The sequence below is a fragment of the Oncorhynchus kisutch genome, linkage group LG1 (genome assembly GCF_002021735.2).
Source record: "Oncorhynchus kisutch isolate 150728-3 linkage group LG1, Okis_V2, whole genome shotgun sequence".
Lineage (NCBI taxonomy): Eukaryota > Metazoa > Chordata > Actinopteri > Salmoniformes > Salmonidae > Oncorhynchus > Oncorhynchus kisutch.
Window position 1 is genome coordinate 27,441,287 of NC_034174.2, and position 21,771 is coordinate 27,463,057.

The 21,771-nt window shown below is 40.2% G+C and overlaps 1 protein-coding gene and 1 pseudogene across 1 annotated transcript; one reads left to right on the forward strand and one right to left on the reverse strand.

Annotated features, from left to right (window-relative positions):
* The first annotated feature begins 6,244 nt into the window (after positions 1-6,244).
* LOC109875747 (specifically androgen-regulated gene protein-like) lies at positions 6,245-11,396 on the forward strand. Its single transcript, XM_020468188.2, has 4 exons — positions 6,245-6,361; positions 8,418-8,584; positions 8,780-8,975; positions 9,054-11,396. Exons 2-4 carry the CDS (start codon positions 8,480-8,482, stop codon positions 10,274-10,276), a joined length of 1,524 nt encoding a protein of 507 aa, XP_020323777.2. The 5' UTR covers positions 6,245-6,361; positions 8,418-8,479; the 3' UTR covers positions 10,277-11,396.
* A 6,703-nt stretch (positions 11,397-18,099) lies between these two features.
* LOC109875659 (kinesin-like protein KIF17) lies at positions 18,100-20,942 on the reverse strand (annotated as a pseudogene).
* Between the last annotated feature and the right edge of the window lie 829 nt (positions 20,943-21,771).

A 21,771-nucleotide genomic window follows, 5' to 3' on the forward strand; every position in this document is an offset into this window, starting at 1 on the left:
TTCTATCATTTTAAATATTAACCACTATCCGTATCGACCATCAGTAGGCCTGATAAATCTTGTTAGGGATAGCCCCCTTTTTTTCAATTTTCACCTAAAATGACATACACAAATCTAACTGCCTGTAGATCAGGTCCTGAAGCAAGGATATGCATATTTATGGTACCATTTGAAAGGAAACACTTTGAAGTTGGTGGAAATGTGAATTGAATGTAGGAGAGTATAACACAATAGATCTGGTAGAATAAAATACAAAGAAAAAACAACTGTTGTTTTGTATTTTTTTCTACCATCATCTTTGAAATGCACCAGAAAGGTCCCAAATCTATCCATCACTCTGGTTGTGAATTCCAATGATGTCCACAAGAAGGCAGTAGTGTATGTGCAACGTTTCAGACTGATAGCTTGAAATATGAGCAAGCTACATGACATTTAGTGTGAAATCAACATGTGTCCTTCACGATTTGCCCAAATGTATATTTACATAAAACAATTCTGCAAGAATATCATCAAATCTGTGTATTTGGACTTTGATTTAGCTCTTCCAGTATTAGTAGCCATATCGTAAGTTCAACATTTGAAAAACACCCAGTTTTCATAATTTCATAACTCTCTATATTCTTGCAATTTTTGTCCAAAAGGAAAAGGCTTTCTGTTGCGACAGATACGGGGTATACTTCCGCATACTCCCGTAAAGCCCAGCTCATTTGCTAGTTAGCTTTGTTTGACCCCGATTGGTGCTTATTTGACAAAGTCAATCAAGTGAAGACCGCCCGTGTCATCGGCACGCCATGAAGGTTTCGCTCTCTGACCAAATTTGGTGTCCTATAGGATATACTACACTCCTAATGATAGAGTGAAGTCTGGTTATGTTCTATGATCTCTGAGGAATAAATACGTAATTTGACTGGTTGAAACAACGTTTAGTCCTGCGTGATTATTTGCCACGCAGGACAAGCTAGTTAAACTAGTAATATCATCATTCGAATGTCTTAATTATAGGCTACCCCGGATTTCTGTTTCTATCATTTTAAATATTAACCACTATCCGTATCGACCATCAGTAGGCCTGATAAATCTTGTTAGGGATAGCCCCCTTTTTTTCAATTTTCACCTAAAATGACATACACAAATCTAACTGCCTGTAGATCAGGTCCTGAAGCAAGGATATGCATATTTATGGTACCATTTGAAAGGAAACACTTTGAAGTTGGTGGAAATGTGAATTGAATGTAGGAGAGTATAACACAATAGATCTGGTAGAATAAAATACAAAGAAAAAACAACTGTTGTTTTGTATTTTTTTCTACCATCATCTTTGAAATGCACCAGAAAGGTCCCAAATCTATCCATCACTCTGGTTGTGAATTCCAATGATGTCCACAAGAAGGCAGTAGTGTATGTGCAACGTTTCAGACTGATAGCTTGAAATATGAGCAAGCTACATGACATTTAGTGTGAAATCAACATGTGTCCTTCACGATTTGCCCAAATGTATATTTACATAAAACAATTCTGCAAGAATATCATCAAATCTGTGTATTTGGACTTTGATTTAGCTCTTCCAGTATTAGTAGCCATATCGTAAGTTCAACATTTGAAAAACACCCAGTTTTCATAATTTCATAACTCTCTATATTCTTGCAATTTTTGTCCAAAAGGAAAAGGCTTTCTGTTGCGACAGATACGGGGTATACTTCCGCATACTCCCGTAAAGCCCAGCTCATTTGCTCATTTGCTAGTTAGCTTTGTTTGACCCCGATTGGTGCTTATTTGACAAAGTCAATCAAGTGAAGACCGCCCGTGTCATCGGCACGCCATGAAGGTTTCGCTCTCTGACCAAATTTGGTGTCCTATAGGATATACTACACTCCTAATGATAGAGTGAAGTCTGGTTATGTTCTATGATCTCTGAGGAATAAATACGTAATTTGACTGGTTGAAACAACGTTTAGGGTTATATTTTCACAGATTCCTTTCTTTGCAAATACAAAATCGTTTGTGCTATCGTATCTAACAAAACGACACTTCATGTTATCTCTGGAACGATAAAACAGAGCAATATTTCAGAATGTAAGTACACATTTCACCTTCAGAGGTGAATTTATCAAACCTGTTGCGGTGATAAGTGTTTTGTTGTTTTGAGCTCTCCTCAAACAATAGCATGTCATTTTTTTCGCAGTAAGAGCTCCTGTAAATTGGACAGTGCAGTTATATTAACAAGAATTTAAGCTTTCAGCCGATGTAAGACACATATATGTACCAACATTTGTTGTTTCCCTAAAATCTGCGATCAAGACACGACGCTAGATGATTTACAACTGTCCCATGGATGGGATGCCTATCCCTAACAGGCTGAAGCTTATAACCACACATGTTCAACTGCCAATTTACTGTTAGTTCCCTTCAGCTGGTACAGACTACATTATCATTACATTTAATAAATGTTTTACCTTCATTTGCTTCCTCTGTAAACACCATCAGGCCGTGTGGTTGTTGCTGAGGATCATTAGTAACAGTTGATCATAAAGAAAAAACATGTAGGCTACTTTAATCATCCGACCAAGTCGTAACAGATTGAACCTGATGCATGGCGCAATACTTGCCCTTGTCATCACTCAGTTCCATAGTTAGTGCAGGCAATAGACGAGGGTATAGCCTACTATTGTACACTATTCTCCCTATTATAATTATATGTACAGTTGAAGTCGGAAGTTAACCTACACTAGTTATTAAAGCTAGTTTTTCAACCAGTCCACAAATGTCTTTCTAACAAACTATGGTTTTGGCAAGTTGGTTAGGACATCTACTTTGTGCATGACACAAGTCATTTTTCCAACAGTTGTTTACAGACAGATTATTTCACTTGTAATTCACTGTATCACAATTCCAGTGGGTCAGAAGTTTACATAAATAAATTGACTGTGCCTTTAAACAGCTTGAAAATGCCAGAGATTCCAGAAAATGATGTGATGGCTTTAGAAGCTTCTGATAGGCTAATTGACGTAATTTGAGTCAATTGGAGGTGTACCTGGGGCCTACCTCAAGGCCTACCTTCAAACTCAGTGCCTCTTTGCTTGACATGATGGGAAAATCAAAGTAAATCAGACCCAAAAATTCTAGACCTCCACAAGTCTGGTTCATCTTTGGGAGCAATTTTCAAACACCTGAAGGTACCACGTTCATCTGTACAAACAATAGTATGCAAGTATATACACCATGGGACCATGCAGTAGTCATACCACTCAGGAAGAAGACACGTTCTGTCTCCTAGAGATGAACGTACTTTGGTGCGGAAAGTGCAAATCAATCCCAGAACAACAGCAAGACCTTGTGAAGATGCTGGAGGAAACAGGTACAAAAGTATCCAAATCCAGAGTAAAACTAGAGCTATATCGACATAACCTGAAAGGCCGCTCTGCAAGGAAGAAGCCACTGCTCCAGGTCGACCGATTAATCGGCATGGCCGATTAATTAGAGACGATTTCAAGTTTTCATAACAATCGGTAATCAGCATTTTTGGACGCTGATTAGATTGCACTCCGCGAGGAGACTGCATGGCAGGCTGACCACCTGTTACGCAAGTGCAGCAAGGAGCCAAGGTAAGTTGCTAGCTAGTATTGAACTTATCTTTTAAAAAACAATCCATCTTAACATAATCACTAGTTAACTGCACATGGTTGACGATATTACTAGTTTAACTAGCTTGTCCTGCGTGGCAGATAATCAATGCAGTGCCTGTTAATTTATCATCAAATCACAGCCTACTTCGCCAAACGGGTGGTGATTTAACAAGCACATTTGCGAAAAAAGCACTGTTGTTGCACCAATGTACCTAACCATAAACGTCAATGCCTTTCTTTAAATCAATACACAGAAGTGTATTTTTTTTAAACCTGCATATTTAGTTCAAAGAAATTCATGTTAGCAGTCAATATTAACTAGGGAAATTGTGTCACTTCTCTTGTGTTCTGTGCAAGCAGAGTCAGGGTATATGCAGCAGTTTGGGCTGCCTGGCTCGTTGCAAACTGTGTGAAGACCATTTCTTCCTAACAAAGACCGTAATTAATTTGCCAGAATTTTACATAATTATGACTTAACATTGAAGGTTGTGCAATGTAACAGCAAGATTTAGACACATGGATGCCAGCCGTTTGATAAAATATGGAAAGGTTCTGTATTTCACTGAAAGAATAAACATTTTGTTTTCTAAATTATAGTTTAGAGATTTTATATTAATGACCTAAGGCTCATATTTCTGTGTGTTTATTAAAATTTATTATATGATTTGATAGAGCAGTCTGACTGCGCGGTGGTCAGCAGCAGCAGGCTCGTAAGCATTCATTCAAACAGCACTTTCCTGCGTTTGCCAGCAGCTCTTCGCAATGCTTGAAGCACAGCGCTGTTTATGACTTCAAGTATATCAACTCCTGAGATTAGGCCGGCAATACTATAGTGCCTATAAGAACATCCAATATTTAAAGGTATATGAGATACAAATGGTATAGAGAGAAATAGTCCTATAATTCCTATAACTACAACCTAAAACTTCTTAACTGGGAATATTGAAGACTCATGTTAAAAGGAACCACCAGCTTTCATATGTCCTCATGTTCTGAGCAAGGAACTTAAACGTTAGCTTTTTTACATGGCACATATTGCACTTTTACTTTCTTCGCCAACACTGTGTTTTTGCATTATTTAAACCAAATTGAACATGTTTCATTATTTATTTGAGACTAAATAGATTTTATTTATGTATTATATTAAGTTAAAACAAGTGTTCATTCAGTATTGTTGTTATTGTCATTATTGTGTGTGTGTGTGTGTGTGTGTGTGTGTGTGTGTGTGTGTGTGTGTTTATTTATATTTATATATATATATATAAATATACACACACACACACAGGAAGTTAAAGCTTGGTCGCAAATGGGTCTTCCAAATGGACAATGACCCCAAGCATTCTTCCAAACTTGTGGAAAAATGGCTTAAGGACAACAAAGTCAAGGTACTGGAGTGGCCATCACAAAGCCTTGACCTCAATCCCATAGAAGATTTGTGGGCAGAACTGAAAAAGTGTTTGCGAGCAAGGAGGCCTACAAACCTGACTCAGTTACACCAGCTCTGTCCGGAGGAATGGGCCAAGATTCACCCAACTTATTGTGGGAAATTTGTGGAAGGCTACCAGAAACATTTCTCTCATCAAGTTGTAAATTACAGTGCATGGAGAATAATGTAATTTATATCGGAAAAATAAGGTAGATGCTTTTCCCACTTGAAACAGGTTTGTTTGCTATATCTTATTCATGGTTTCCTCATTCATAAAGGTGGTGGAATTATTATGGAATTAAGTCAAGGTCAGAATATAGCTTACCTGTAGACAAACCTCCGCCACTCCTTCATTTATTTGATTTCGACCCCAAACTAATAGCGGGTAAATAACATGCTTTTTTCATGCTTAAGTTCAAGGTCAGAATATGCAGAGAGAGTCAAGTGGAAAAAAGGGAATTATGTTCCATTTACGCACACTTAACTCAGGACGAAATTCCCCCCTAACTGAATACAGTAATGCTGCTTAGATTTGTTTTCCTTAAGATAAACCCTGTACAATGCAGATGGGATTGATTTCAAACTCACGTTGGTGAGCCAGTGAATATTTAATTGGAAGTATTTTAGGATGTCAGCAAAAAGGCTATGACAGGGCAAGGCTATTGCAGTATATATATACTGTATATATGTTTTTATCTTGTACAATTTACTTTGTAGATTCACTTTAATAATTTGTCATGGGTAATATTTTATCTTGGTTGATAGTTTGCTGTATAGCCTTAACAGTCCATAATTATTCACTGACCAAAGGCAGTTATAATGAATCCCAATCCTACAAACATGATTAAATCAATTTAATCATTGCCAACTGGATTAGACATGTTATTTTAAGGAACCTTCAATCTCCAACAATAGGATTGGAAACCTGTGCATGACAACAGTGACACACTACATTCAGGGCCATTCCCACACAGGTATTCTGAGAATATAAAACGCTAGTGGTAGGAATTTTTGTAGATACTATAACAAAATTGCTTACTGATTCAAGGATCAAGGTTAACACCACTAAAACATGTAGTTAACCTACTACTACATAGATGTGTAGCTTGACTGAAACGTCAACAGCTTAGGTGTACTGTGCTATGATTGGTTAAGAACGTGTAGCACATGGTTTATTATCACCTGTAGTAGCAAGGTGCTGAACAGAAGTGCAAACGGTACAGGCAGGCAACAGGTGGACGGACAAGCCCTGCGCAATTGATGGAATGTGGGGTTATTAGCACAAATCCAGTAAAATTGCAACAAATTACAGGTAAGCTTAATTATAGTAGAATAGCTACTTGTATATTTTTATATGATAAAATAATGATTCTGAATGATTCTTGAAATTAAAACAAATGTATAGCCTACATAGATTTAGCTGTAAACTATCTGCATGGCTACTGTATATTGCCTAGATTGTATGGCAACTATTGATAATACAGATCAATTGACCTTCCTGAATAAGACACAAGACCAGCACGGCATACATTTACTCACTAGTTATACAATTGCCTCTGTACAAACATACTGAGTCCAATGGGAGTGTCAAGATCAGAAAAGGACATTGACCATGGTGTTGAATATCTGCTCGCAAATTTTAACCTGCCTTATGACAACAAAGTGTTAATCCCCTTATTATGTTATTGCCCCCAGTGCATGTGTATATTTGAGCAAATCATGCAAGAATGTTTACAATATAGTTTGTCCTGAATTGATGGAGAATGATACGTTTGTTTTTCCATTGTGTGTCAGGTGACTCACCATCACAGACACACATAGGGGTTGTATTCAATATGAGCCAAACCATGAGTAAGCCTTTCGAGCAGTTGACAGGAACATTCTTCTCGCTAATAAGTATATGTACTTCTATGTCAGAAGTGGTGAGTTGAAGTAATGATTAACTAGATGATCTGAGATCTATCATTCTGAGGAAATTAGCATGTTGTCACAGCACCTGCGTGATATAGCTCATCTCTGTAAATACTGTACCACAACTGATAATACTGTGTGGTGATAACCTGCATCTATTTTCCCTTCTTTCACCCATAGGGCAGGCTCATCATACACATTGGCATGATAGGGGCATGAGGGTTAAAGTCTTTTGTGTGTCTTGGTTAAACCTCTGAAATATGTAACACAAAACACAATGGAGGTTATTCATTTCATATCTTTTGCATATCTCATATCTGGTGAAACATCTGTAGGGAACATTGGAATGTGTTATACAGTAGGAGACTGATAACCATGGATAAGACATTTTATTACTTCTCTATCCAGTATCGACTGTATTGTTCACTTTTGTCACACTTGTGTTGTGAATCAGAATAGATGAGGCTGTGTGCTCTACAGTGTCTGCTTAAGGTGCCACTGCCCTGCTATTTGCATTAGGTCAGTCCCGATTCGCACAGGTTAAAAGACAATAAACATTATCACGAACATTGTTACATTCAAAATCACATTTCAAGAGCAGATAGAGATTTGGATAGAAATGTTACATAAATGCCTGTGGATAGAGGACTTAACTTCCACAGGGAAATTGCCTGGTATGGAGAAACAAATCCTGAGCAGTGAACAGAACGGCTATTGTCTCTCTACTGACCTACTTAGGCGCACCACTCAGGTGTTGAAACCACTCCAGTGGCATTTCTTCTAAAACACCCCTCAATCAGGGAGTACTTTATTATGATATCAGACTCTCAGACTATTTCATTAGAGGTTCATATCTCTCATCTGTTTGTTTGTTGTGCATTCACACATAATATGGAAAATGGTGTGAAAGACATTGTTCAACAATTACCTACATCATTCTACATCATTCATACATCAAAGGCATAATTTAACAAACAAGCTACTTTATCTATCCAAACAGGTATATGGTTAAGTAGGATGCAGCGTTAAGGAGGGATATCATTTGTATTGCCTTTCATTCTTGCTGAAATTGATCCTTCGGAAGGAGATTAGAGTAGTGTGTGCTGTAATCTGAGTCACATGTGACCAGGAGAGTAGTTAGCTAAGATATCTCACAGAAATAGATTTAGCCAGGATACCCTGTTATTCTCCCCTAGCTCTGCAACCCATTCATCAGTTCTGTGTGAATCACTCACATGGTTATGTAAGGAGATCTGACTGTTATATAAAAAGGTTTAGAAAGGTGTGTGTGTGAGAGAGAGTTTGATAGGGAGACAATAGATTATGTGAAACGGATTATAATAATTGATTAGCTAAGTTTTATTTGTGGATAATTAGATAAGAACAAGTGAAATAGGAATGTGTGCTATTATCAAAGTACCCAAGTGTAATTAATGTTGTGTATTTATTTTTAACAGAGAGAGAGTAAGGTTTTCTACTACCAACTTCTATTACTACCTTGGACTCCTTCATCCTTACAATGCCTAAGAGTGACACATGGCCGGGTGGTGTCTCCATAGAGACAATGACTGGCATGGACAGTGCAGGCAGCTGTGACAGTGTTGTCAGCATGAACTCTGGATTTGTAAGTACATTTGTTATCCTCACATTTCTCAAGTTGTATTCCTGAACCCGCAAAATAAGTTTTGCTAAATACATTTTATGACAAATGACTGCATCTCACATAGAACTAAACAGCTCAGAATGAACTGAATTGACAATACCTTAAGCGTGTTGTGGGGTTTTAAGTGTTTTTAAATTGGTCTTGTGTGTCTTGCAGAGTGATGATAGCTTTGAGCACCTGTCTGCTGAGGAGAGGGCATGTCTCATGTTCTTGGAAGAGACCATAGAGTCCCTAGAGACTGAGGAGGACAGTGGACTATCCAATGATGAGCCTGACCGCCTGCCCACCCCTGGCAATGTGGCCACCAAGATGGCCCACCTCTCTGCCTCCATGGGCCAAAACAAACTCAACAGTGAGTGACCTGCCCAGGAGGGAATTAGATCCTCTTGAATATCGAAAGCATCTAATGAGAATTTTGTTTCTCTTTCAGATGTATCAAAATATCCCAGAGAGCAGAACGGTTACCTGGTTCCTACACCGTTCATCCTGGCCAACAGCACCTCCTGCATCCTGCCAAAGGCTAGGCCAGGCATACCCCAAGATAAGGAGAACGCTCTCTCAAAGCCCCGGGTCACTGCCTTGGACAACATGCCATGTCAGGGCAACCACCCTTGTTTACCCCCTGAGGTCAATGTTGTTGTGATTCCCCCTCCGTCAAAGCTCAAAGACTACCCTGGTCAGAGACCACCTCCTTCACCCAGAGGCCCTCTGTCCTATGAAGCCCTAGTGCAGCTGAGGAAGAGTGCCTCCATGAAGAGAACTCCTCAAAGTCCCACAGCTGAGACCAGAGACTGGAACAGGCAGCCCTCTGCGTCAGACATACCCATTCACCCGCATCATGGAAGCACACCCAGAGGCTGCTCAGTCACCCCAGCCCAGGGGATACTCCCCCGGGAGCCCAGCAAGCAGAAGGCCAGTCCTCCAGTTGTGTTCCCAAAACCCCCCAAAATCCCTTCCGACATTGCTGTGAATACCCAAAGGGATACTGCTAACCCCACTACGGACTCCAGTGCCCCTTCCTTGGGCTCATTGCCCAGGGACAGGCGTTTGTCGGACCCACAGAAGGTGAGAAATGATGCCTTACAAAAGCTGGGGCTCCTGAGAGACAATAATGAGTCCCAACCTGAGCCTGTTACGCCACTGTGCAGCTCCAAATCTCACTCCTCCTTGGAACTAACTTCAGCCCGTGTGGGAGTCAAAGCTCCACCTCATGGTAACCCAACAAGAAGCCAGCCCTCAACTACCTCCCAGGGACCCAGAGAATCTAACAGTAGGCCAGTAAAAGGTAGCAGCAGCTTCCTCCATCGCTCTAGTGAGGAGCAGCCAACCGCCCCCCTCTCACACCCGTCCAAACCCAGTGGGGTCAAAGCTGCCACCCTGGAGCGCTCAGGGGTGGGGCTTGGGAGCTACATGGCCGACCATGGGATACATCCCGATCCCCGCTCCGCCACCCTGGGCAGCCAGAGGGAGGGTGGACGTTGCACCCCATCTGCTCTCAACAAAGCCTCAGAACAGGTGAAAACAACCCCCGCTGCTCAGCCAGTGTCCCCCCACAAGACCCTGCACTGCCCAGGCTTCAGTGTGGTGATGATGCCCAGCATGGGAGAAGACAGACGAGAGGCACTTAGGAAGCTGGGGCTGCTGAAAGACTAGGAGAAGGAGAGAAGGAGAGAAGGCAGCCAAAATATCTGCCCAGTGGATAAACAGATATACAGAGGGTATCAAATGAAACAGACTTCCACCACCTTAGGGAGGGAAGCAGAAAAAAGTGGGGATTGAAATATTTTGAGCATTGACAATGCTGGCTTTTCAGGAAAGACTGGCCTCTTTCTTCCATTTTTCTCTTTAAGAGAGTACTGCAGTTTAATTTACTCAGTAGTGCTGGGAAATTAACTGTAATTTTGTTTAAATTATTTGAATTCCATTTTGTTCCGTTTTATTATTCTTCTGTCAGCTCAATATAAACATTGCACAGTTTCTCTAGCGATAAAGCAGATCAAGCCTGAACTGTGTGAAGCCTGAACTGAACTGTGTTGGGAGTTGCAGTTTCCAACAGGCCAATATTCTACATAGTTAAGTGCAGAAAACATGGTAATTAACTACAATGATGATAATCCATTGCGCCTACTTGTCCGTCTGTGTTTCTTTTACGCCTGTTACGTTGCGTTAGTGTGTGGCAGACACAGAGGTCAAGAGAAGAGACAGAAGAATGCTCGATCCGAAGGGATAGAGAGTAGTTGCTTCACGAGTTACATCTACCTAAAAATATTTTATCTAAATATGCCTTGTTTACTTTGAAGAACTACTAAAATAGTGATTAAGTCAGACAGCATAGGCAGCAGCTCTATATGAACCGAACCGACCTCAAAAAGCACTAATTTACTGTTACCGCAATTTAATTTTCATGTCAGTTTAACAACATTATATTTTTACATAGTTTTTCTATGATTTTGTTGTCACCGAATCAGTCACTGAACACTCTTTTAAAGCAAATCAGAGAAGTGTCTATCATAATTATTTACCCCCTTACATTTAGTTGCTTTACAAAGTGGGATTTAAAGGGATTTATTGTGATTTTTTTGTCATTGATCTACAGAAAATACTCTAACATCAAAGTGAAAATAAATGTCTACAAATGTTTACAAATAAACAAAAATACATAACTAAAATGTATTGGTTATATAAGTATTCAACCCATATGTTATGGAAAGCCTAAGTAATAATTCAACCACAAAAACCAGAGAGGTTATCCAATGCCTCGCAAAGAAGGGCACCAATTGGTAGATGGGTAAAAAAAATAAAAAGCAGACACTGAATATCCCTTTAAGCATGGTACAGTTGTTAATTAGGCTTTGGATGGTGTATCAGTACACTAAGTCACTACAAAGATACAGGCGCCTTCCTAACTGAGTTGCCAGAGAGGAAGGAAACTGCTCAGGGACTTCACCATGCCAATGGGGATTTTAAAACCGTTAGAGGATAATGGCTGTGATAGGAGAAAACTGAGGCCGGATTAACATTATTGTAGTTACTCCACAATACTAACCTAAATGACAGAGTGAAAAGAAGAAAGCCTGTACAGAAAAATGTGTCAAATGAATTCACTTTTTGTTCTGAATACAAACCGCTATGTGTGGGGCAAATCCAACACATCTCTGAGTGCCACTCTCTATATTTTCAAACATGGTGGTGGCTGCATCATGATATGGGTATGCTCGTAATTGGCAGGGAAGGGAGTTTTTCAGGATAAAAAGAAACGGAGCGGAGCTAAGCACTGGTAAAATCATAGAGGAAAACCTGGTTTAGTCTCCTTTCCACCAGAGACAATTTCCCCTTTCAGCAGGACAATAACCTAAAACAAAAGGCAAAATATACACTGGAATTGCTTACCAAGACGACATTGAATGTTCCTGAGTACAGTTTTGACTTAAATCGTCTTGAAAATCTATGGCAAGACTTGAAAATGGCTGATCAACAACAAACTTGACAGAGCTTGAAGAATTTTGAAAAGAATAATGGCATAATATGGCATAATCCAATTGTGCACAACACTAAGGGGGGCGATTCGGACCCAAGTTAAGCGCCCGTAAATGGAACCCGCTATTCATTTGGTGAAGATCTAATAAAAGAAGGTGTGGCGGATTTGTGTCTACAGATATGGTGTATTCTGATCTTGACTTAATTCCCTAATAATTCCACCACATTTACACACGAGGAAACCATAAATAAGGTCTAGCAAACCGACCAATTCCAAGTGGAAAAAGCATCTACTTAATTTTTTACGATAGAAATAATACTATTTTCCATGCAATGTAGTTTACAACTTGTTAAGAGCTATTGATAAGATCTAGGTAAATGAGTAGTCTGTTTGGCTACGGGAATTGTAAATATAAATTACACTTGTTTTAGATCTATTTTACCTTATAATCGCTGGAGACAAATGTGAAACCAGTTATATGGCAGCAAACAGGAGCATATCAACATACCCACGGTAAAGTTTATGAATTGTTGTGCCATTATGCAACATGTAAATTGTAAGGGCTTTTAACTTGCAGGAATTGGCACTCTCGAATGTGTTAATTATAGGCTACCCAGACTTTATCTGTTTCCTATTTCTACCATTTTAATAGCCACTATCAGTATTGGTTGTCAGTAGGCATAATAACCACACATATTCAACTGTCAATTTCCTGTTAGTTCCCTTCAGATGGTAAAGCCTACGTTATCATTCCATTTAATTACATTGTTTAGTTTACCTTCATTGCTTCCTCTGTAAACGCCGTCATGGCCGTGAGGTTGTTGCTGAAGATCATTATTGACAATTGATGATATTGTATATAAAAAGAAATGTAAGCTAATTAAATCATTATGGAGCAGCGCGCAGACCAAGCCGTAACAGTTTGAACCTGACGCATGGCGCAATACTTGGCTGTTTCGTCACACAGTTCCATGGTTTGTGTTCCATGGTTTGTGCAGGCAATAGACGAGGGTATAGCCTACTATTGTACACTATTTTCCCTATTATAATTCTACTGTATACAGTAATCTTTCAACATTATCATGAATTGAGGAACTGAATGTGACAATTTTCAGAATGAATTAAACCACAATTTTCTTTCTTTTGTGCGTAAAGGCTCTCCAAACCTGTTTTTTATGATTCTAAAGTATTTTCCTTAACCTAAATAATCTGCAAGATCCAATTGGTGCTGAAACAGAGAAGAATATGCATATATTTAGATGACTTTCATTAATTGATACCTAATATTCTGAAGCCCTTCTCTCGATATATTCTAGGGAGTCTGTCAACAAAATTCAAACTTAAAGGTACACTGTCTTTAAAGGGATTTGAATTAATAATAAAAAAATGTAAATGGAATTTTTATTTCACTTTGACATTATTTTGTGTAAATCGTTGAAGAAAAAAATGACAATTAAATACATTGTAATCCCACTTTGTAACACAATAAAATATGAGGAAATCCAACGGGGAATACTTATGATAGGCACTTTAACAGGTGTATCATATTTGTGTCATAATTGCTGTGTAACAGACTGCATTCGTGGTTGAGATGTGAACGTATTTGATCATACACTTAAACATGTTGGACTATTTTGTGTCAGATGACCATTTCCTTTCCATTTTTTTCCTGACTGAGCTTCCCGTTGTTAAATTACAGCCATTTGTTTTTCCTCCAACCCTCACAACCCAATCAAAGAATAGGTTTTGTACAAAAAGACAAATAATTATTTATACAGGTACTTTCCACCAGCTTTACCTTTCTCTGCCTCAGTGCACCCTCCTCTCATCTTACAGACTAGTCATACTACTCATTTTACACATGCCACGTTCACAATGAGAAAGCCAACTCTGCTGTCTGTGTGTTATCGGATTATCTTGGACTGCACCTCTATGTGAACCTGTCCTACTGAACAGACCAGTGCTTTCTTTTCTGTGGTGTTCATTCCTAATGTCCAAACAGCTCTTTCATTTCATTAAACAGTTTCAGCGAGAGGTCAGTATCTTATATACCCTCTACCTGGAAATGTGGTCACAACATCACTGTTGCTATGGTTCCACTTCAGTGTTATCTCTTAGTGAGGTATTATTGTAGTGGAGCCGTATCCATGTCTGAGTGGAGTACTTTGCATATGATGGTGTCACCTCTCTCAACTGAAACGCCTGTCACTGGTCAAGTCATATTGAACAATGGAGGGAAAAATCAATCCATTACGCAAGTGGGAAACACAATACAGAGAAAGAAAAAATAAATGATTTGTTTAATCGATCTTCAGACTAAATGGACACCCCCCAAGTGATGTTCCATTGTGATGGCAAATTACAGTATGTGGTTAGGTATATTAAAGGGATAGTTCACCCAAATTAGAAAACCCTGTAAACAGTCTATGGACAAGGTATGACAGCAATCCATGCTTTGGTTGTGTTTAACTGGTTTCAAATGCTAACTTTTTTGCATTTATGGCACAAATCCAATGCAAGTCAATGGTACCTATATTAGTATTTTCATGTTTCATATCCAAATCATCTTAAAGTATCTACAAATATATTGTGTAACTCAATTAAGTTAGTTAAAGATGTCGACATGAAGCATGGAAAGGCTAACGTACAGTGTCTTCAGAAAGTACTCACACCCCTTTACTTTCCACATATTGTTGTGCTACAGCCTGAATTTATAATGATACAATTTCGATTTTGGGTCTCTGGCCTTCATACAATACCCCATAATTGTTTTAAGTGGAATATTTTTACAAATTTATAAAAAAGTAAAAGCTGAAATGTCTTCAATATGTATTCATCCCCTTTGTTATGGCAAACATAAATAAGTTCAGGAGTAAACATTTGCTTAACAAGTTACATAAGTTGCATGGACTCACTCTGTGCAATAATAGTGTTTAGCATGATTTTGAATGACTACCTCATCTCTGCACCCCACGCATACAATTATTTTTTTAAAGTCCATCAGTCGAACAGTGAATTTCAACCAATTTCAACCACAAAGACCAGGGAGGTTTTCCAATGGCAAGCAAATAAGGGCACCTATTTGTAGATGGGGTAAAAAAATAAAAATAAATTAAAGGCAGACATTGAATATCCCTTTGAGTATGGTGACGTTATTAATTACACTTTGGGTGGAGTATCAATACACACAGTCACTACAAAGAAACAGGTGTCCTTCCTAACTCAGTTGCCCGAGAGGAAAGAAACCGGTCAGGGACTTAACGATAAGGCCAGAATTGTATTAACCTTTATTTAACTAGGCAAGTCAGTCAAGAACAAATTCATATTTACAATGATGACCTACCCCGGGCCAAACCTGGACAACAATGGGCCGTCCTATGGGACTCCCAATCACGGCCGGTTGTGATAGAGCCTGGAATCAAACCAGGGTCTGCAGTGATGCCTCTAGCGCTGAGATGCAGTGCCTTAGACTGCTGCGCCACTCAGGAGCAGCAGGGACTTTAAAACAGTTACAGAGTTTAATGGCTGTGATAGGAGAAAACAGAGGATGGATCAACAACATTGTACTTACTCCACAATACTAACCTAAATGACAGAGTGAAAAGATGAAGCCTGTACAGAATAAAAATATTCCAGAACATGCATCCTGTTTGCAATAAGGCACTAAAGTAAAACTGCAAAAACATCTCAACGTCAACAGTGAAGATCTGACTCTGGGATGCTGGCCCTCTAGGAAGAGTTCCTCTGTCCAGTGTCGGTTCTTTTGCCCATCTTAATCTTTTCTTTTTATTGGCCAGTCTGGGAAATGGCTTTTTCTTTGCAACTCTGCCTAGAAGGCCAGCAACCCGGAGTCGCCTCTTCACTGTTGACGTTGAGAATGGTGTTTTGCGGGTACTATTTATTGAAGCTGCCAGTTGAGGACTGGAGGCGTCTGTTTCTCAAACTAGACACTAATGTATTGTCCTCTTCCTCAGTTGCCCCCTGGGGTCTCCAACTCCTCTTTCTATTCTGGTTAAAGCCAGTTTGTGCTGTTCTGTGAAGGGAGTAGTACACAGCGTTGTAAGAGATCTTCAGTTTCCTGGCAATTTCTCATGGATTACCTTAATTTCTCAGAACAAGAATAGACTGACGAGTTTTAGAAGAAAGTTCTTGTTTCTAGACTTTTTGAGCCTGTAATCGAACCCACAAATGCTGATGCTCCAGATACTCAACTAGCCTAAAGAAGGCCAGTTGTATTGCTTCTTTTATCAGGACAGCAGTTTTCAGCTGTGCTAACATAATTGCAAAAGGGTTTTCTAATGATCAAGTAGCCTTTTAAAATGATAAACTTGGATTAGCTAACACAACCTGCCATTGGAACACAGGAGTGATGGTTGCTGATAATGGGCCTCTGTACGCCTATGTAGATATTCCATTTAAAAAAATCAACAGTTTCCAGCTACAATAGTCATTTACAACATTAACGTCTACACTGTAATTCTGATCAATTTGATGTTATTTTAATGGATAATATAGCGAATATAGTGAAAAACAAGGACATTTCTGTAAATCGGCTTGAAAATCTATGACAAGACTTGAAAATGGATGTCTAGCAGTGATCAACAACCAACTTGACAGAGCTTGAAGAATTTTTTAAGAATAATGTGCAAATACATATTGTACAATCCAGGTGTGCAAAGTGCTTAGAGAATTACCCAGAAAGACTCACAGCTGTAAATTGTTGCCAAAGGTGATTCTAACATTCACAATCAGAAGTTTCAATAAATTAGCAAAAATGTCTAAAAACATGTTTTCACTGTCATTATAGTGTATTGTGGGTAGATGATAAAGAGAAAAATGAATATTTAATACATTTTGCAGCCAATCTGTAACAAAATGTGGAGTAAGTCAAGGAGTATGAATACTTCCGAAGGTACTGTAGTTGCCATTAACTCACATTGGATTTGCGCCATAAATGCTCACAAGTTAACATTTGAAACAGTAGACAATTTAAACAACCAAAGCATGGATTAATGTCATACCTTGTCCATAGACTGCTTACAGGGTAAGGAAAACAATGTCATTTGGGGTTAACTAACCCTTTCAACTTAAATTGTCAATGCTATTGAAATTTGTCATTTTCAGAAAAGGTTAATTAAATTTTACAGCCAAATAAGCCCGGCTCAGATTATTACAACCAGGGAACAATCAATTCAGGTTGTCTGTGTCACTCAGCTCCCTGGAGGTCACAAGGTTGCTCCACACTCATCTTGTTTCCAGACAACAAGTCATTGACACATCTTTTTAGAGGACGGGAAACCGGAGGCTACCCTCCACCGTCATACATGGCCTGTTAACACTGCTGCTATGACAACACCACCCTGGCCCCAGTGCATTTGTGGAGTCATCCAGATTGTGTGACACTGAAACTGGTCTGACATGTTTGCCTCTCAGATCTTATTTCTTAGCCCTGATGCTGAAGATGACCTTCCTGTTAGTGATGCTCAAAGACATGCTCAAAGACAAATATTTTGCACAACCAGACATGTATTCTGGGAAGTGAAGTAGTACAAGACATGAAATGAACAAGATACACAGAAAGCTACAGAAACAATATTGTATTAACAATTACAGTATATGAGCAGCAAAAACCACAACAGTGATAAATATTATATTCAAGGTTGGATAAACCATTGTATCACAGAATTAAGAGTCACTGCAAGCACTATGGTGTGGCATTATCTTCGCTAACATTTAAAAAGGTGCAAAAAATAATAATAAACACCAGAAGCATCACATTGCCAGACCAAGTGTCCATTTAAAAGTGCCATTATATTGCTGGTTACTGAAAGTTCAATAGTGAACTACTAACAACCTAGGGTCAATCACAGTGGATGAATTAAATACTCTACCTAAACAAGCCAACGAATTGTGAGGTCTCTAGTGGTCAAAAAGGATGGCAGGTAGAAATGGATAGATTGGGGGAGGTGGTGACAGAGTGCCTCTGTAGCCCAGCTCTCTATGTTCTGCTCTTCTTCCTCTTCAACTTGCCATTGGCTGGGGTGATCCCCAGTGACTCAAGGCGGAAGGGGAAAGGGAGGAGAGATTCAGGGCTGAGTGAGGGGCCAATGTTGGAGCCGCTGGAGGTCAGGTGAGGCGTACCATTCCTCTGGGGTGCTGAGTGAACTGCTGCATGGGAAGAGGTCATCAGTGGAATAGCCACACATGTAGGGCAAATTATCTGTTGAAGTTGAGCAGATAGCAGGTTAGATCTTTTGAATGTTTCCAGTAACTGACTTGTACCCTTCTAAAACTGACTGCTTTTATGTTAACATGAACTGCACCTCAGTCACAGTTGTGGCTCAACGCCCAGCAACTGGTTGACTCTCTTAGGCTTGAAGTAGTTGCTGGCGAAGTTCTCGCTGTCGCTGTGGTTCATCATCTCTTTATATACTGATTTCATCGTCCTGCACAAAACAGGCAACGATGAAGGATCATAAACATTTTGTTTTGTTCCTCATATCCCATAGGGGAGGTAAAAAATATGAATTTGTTTAATAAAAATACAAATAAAAGTACAAACTTGAAAGGATTCTCCTGTGTCAGCCGCTGAGCTCATGCACACAGAGAGCCTCTGAGCTGAAGGAGCTACTGCTGAAAGAGAGAAGGGACACAACAGAGGATGAGAAACCTAAACAGAACCAACCATCCATGTAATCACAACATTGAAAATCTAAATAAAAATAGTCCATCCACTGAAAGATTAACATTGGTTCTAAATTCAAAGACATCTTCACAACATAATTTCTTCCCTGGTCCTACGCTCACCTGATAGCAGGGCTGTATTCTGCACCAACATGTCAGGCAGCCTCCAGGTGACGCTGCCGTCATCCCATCTCCGTTCGCAGGCGATCCAAGTGGCTGTAGTTGCAGTCACGATGGACCAGAGGGGCCCAGCGCTCTATCAGGCTCTGTAGCAGCTTGCTCTCCGCCTCCAGCCTGCGGATTGTTGCCAGGTAGTCATTCCTCTCTAGCTCAAACTCCGCTTGCAAGTTGTGGATCTCCAGCTTGGCCACCTTCAGCTGTGGCATCACATCAGGAGAACACCACAAAATGACCATACAGACTTAAGTCTGTCACAGTACATAATGTATTAACAGAATAGGCAAACAATACAAATGCGTGACAGAAATGTGGTACAGGAACAAGCCTGTTAGTAGATAAATCATTAATCTGGCATTTCTTTTCCACCTTGCCCTCTCTAGGAGTCGACTCTTAGCATGGACTTCCTCCTGGATGGAGTCGTAGACATTGAAGATCACATTGTCACTCTCCTCACCATTCTCTGCCAGGGCCAATCAGCTGCTTCTTCCTCTGATCTGCCAGGGTATTCCTCTGTCGGTGTGCTGTAGCCTGGAGACAGGACAGGGCACCAAGCCACACCACTGGACATTATGTTATATAAAAGGGAGTGTGTGTGAGTGTGGTAACTCACCTCTTGAGGACATGCTTCTGGTCCAGAGGGCCTGGGATACCGATTGGAGGAGAGTCTGCATTCTCCTCCCCCTCAGACCCTGTCTGAACACTGGTCACCTGGCAAGATGCATGTGTCTGGCTCACCCACAAGAAGAGAAGTTACATCATTAAAGGGACCGCCCTACTCAGATGTGTACCACTACAAAATGCATGCATAACCGGTTACCCACAAGTACTGGGAACTTGATGCATGGGTATCTTGGCTAGGACTGGTTCCAAATCACTAAGCTCATGTGCAGTGACACAACATAATTCCTCCTCAAGAGCTTGTTTAATAAGGATGGAGAGCTCTGACACTAGGCAATTAGAAAACAAGGCTTAATATCCTGTAATGTACTAGAGTACTATCTATACACCTGACTGTTAAAGTTATTTATCTTCAGAAAATCTGTCTTATTAATATCCTTGGCTATGGTCGTCTGAGTGAAATTTGAATTGGTTGGAGTTTTGAACGTAGACAGGGATGTCGTAATGGTACCAGCAGTGGTAATAGAGTGCCCTCTGCTGGTCTGGGACTTTTCCAGATTGGACAGCTTGGTCTCATATGAAGAGCGCAGGACAGCAATGTCCTCCTGAAGCTTGGCCTTGGACTCCTGCTCTGCATTATACTCAGCCTGAAGCCAGGCCAGCGTCTCCTCATACTCCTGAAGGTCACAAATAGGTTAGTTGAGCTCCTTCTGCTAAGCAGCTTCAGTCAACTTCTTGTGGAAGTTAACCCACCTCTTTAATCTTCTCCTTCTCTGTAGTGCTGGACTGTGGCCTCGATGGACCAGCAGAGGGCCCTGCAGACAACTGACCATCCAGAAACGCTGATTAAAATAGGACCATGGAGAATAATCACATTTTAATCTAGCACTTTGATCTTCTATGTGCAAACTCTTACTCTCAGTGATTAGACAAAGTGTGGAGAAAAGCATGGTGCTCACATGACAGGTTGGTATTGCCCAGTTGGCCAGAGATTAAGGCACATAGCTGCTTGATTTCCTCCTGGTACTCTCGGAGCAGGGGATCTTTGTGGTCTTCGTTGATGCGGGGCCTGTTCTGGATGCTCTTGGCCCTGTTGGCGTAGCGCAGGGTGCTCAGGCTCTCCTCATAGTTGTTGTCTGCAGGCCACCATCGGGGTGCTAGTATTCCCTCCCAGGGAGTCCTGCAACAACCGGGTCAGCTTGGAGTCTCGTTAGGGGATCTGTTGAGATGACGTTGCCTAGAGCTGACTGGGACAGGTTGATCTTGGTGGCCTCAGAGACGTTCCCCGGTGGTACCCGTCTTAAACTGGCGCTCGCTGCCAGCCAAGTCCAGCAGCACACGTGTTTTCCTAACTGACATGTTATTTAGTTTCAGATATATACTGGAGATGTCCAATAGTCCACGAGCTGGTGCTACTGCATGTAATTCACCATAATCAAGTTGTGAAAATGTAGTAGGATTTATTGTAGGCCTACCTCAACCAAAGGGTAAATTATCTCATTGTACATCTGCTCAGTGTTTTAGTCAATGAAGAGGCTTCCATCAAAGGTGAATTGTTTTGATGGCTCCTCCTTCACCCCTGGCTTCTTGATGAAACACTGACAGCGACTCATCTCTACAGATACCACCGTCTTACAATTCAACATTTGCTCCCTATCATTCATCGGCAGACAAATGACCACTACCTTCACTGACTCTGCAGCCATTTTTGCCTCAGTCTTCTTGCGGTGTCTGATATCAGACACACGTACTGGTGACAAGCAAGGCAATGCCTGATTAACACCGTTTGACACTGGTAGCCAATATCAAAATTAGAGTCAATCGTCAGTTGAATCCTACAGATGAAGAACCATATATGTGATCATTTTTCCATTTTAAGACAATCAGTTATTTTTATATTATTGTGTGTACCACATGAGGTGTTTTATGGTTGACAAATAATTCACCATACCCATATCTTCCAGCAATTAATATTTTTTTGTTATTTCAAAAAATACTTGTTTTATTGCCGTTTTAATTTTTAGAATGTGGAAGAACAGTATATCTCGTGATTTCAGTTTGTGGAAGAACAGTATATCTCGTGATGATTTCAGTTTGTGGAAGAACAGTATATGTGACATTTTGCATGACTCTTGCAAGATGTCCTTTAACACCTGATATATTTTAAGTACAGATGCCCTTCATGTAA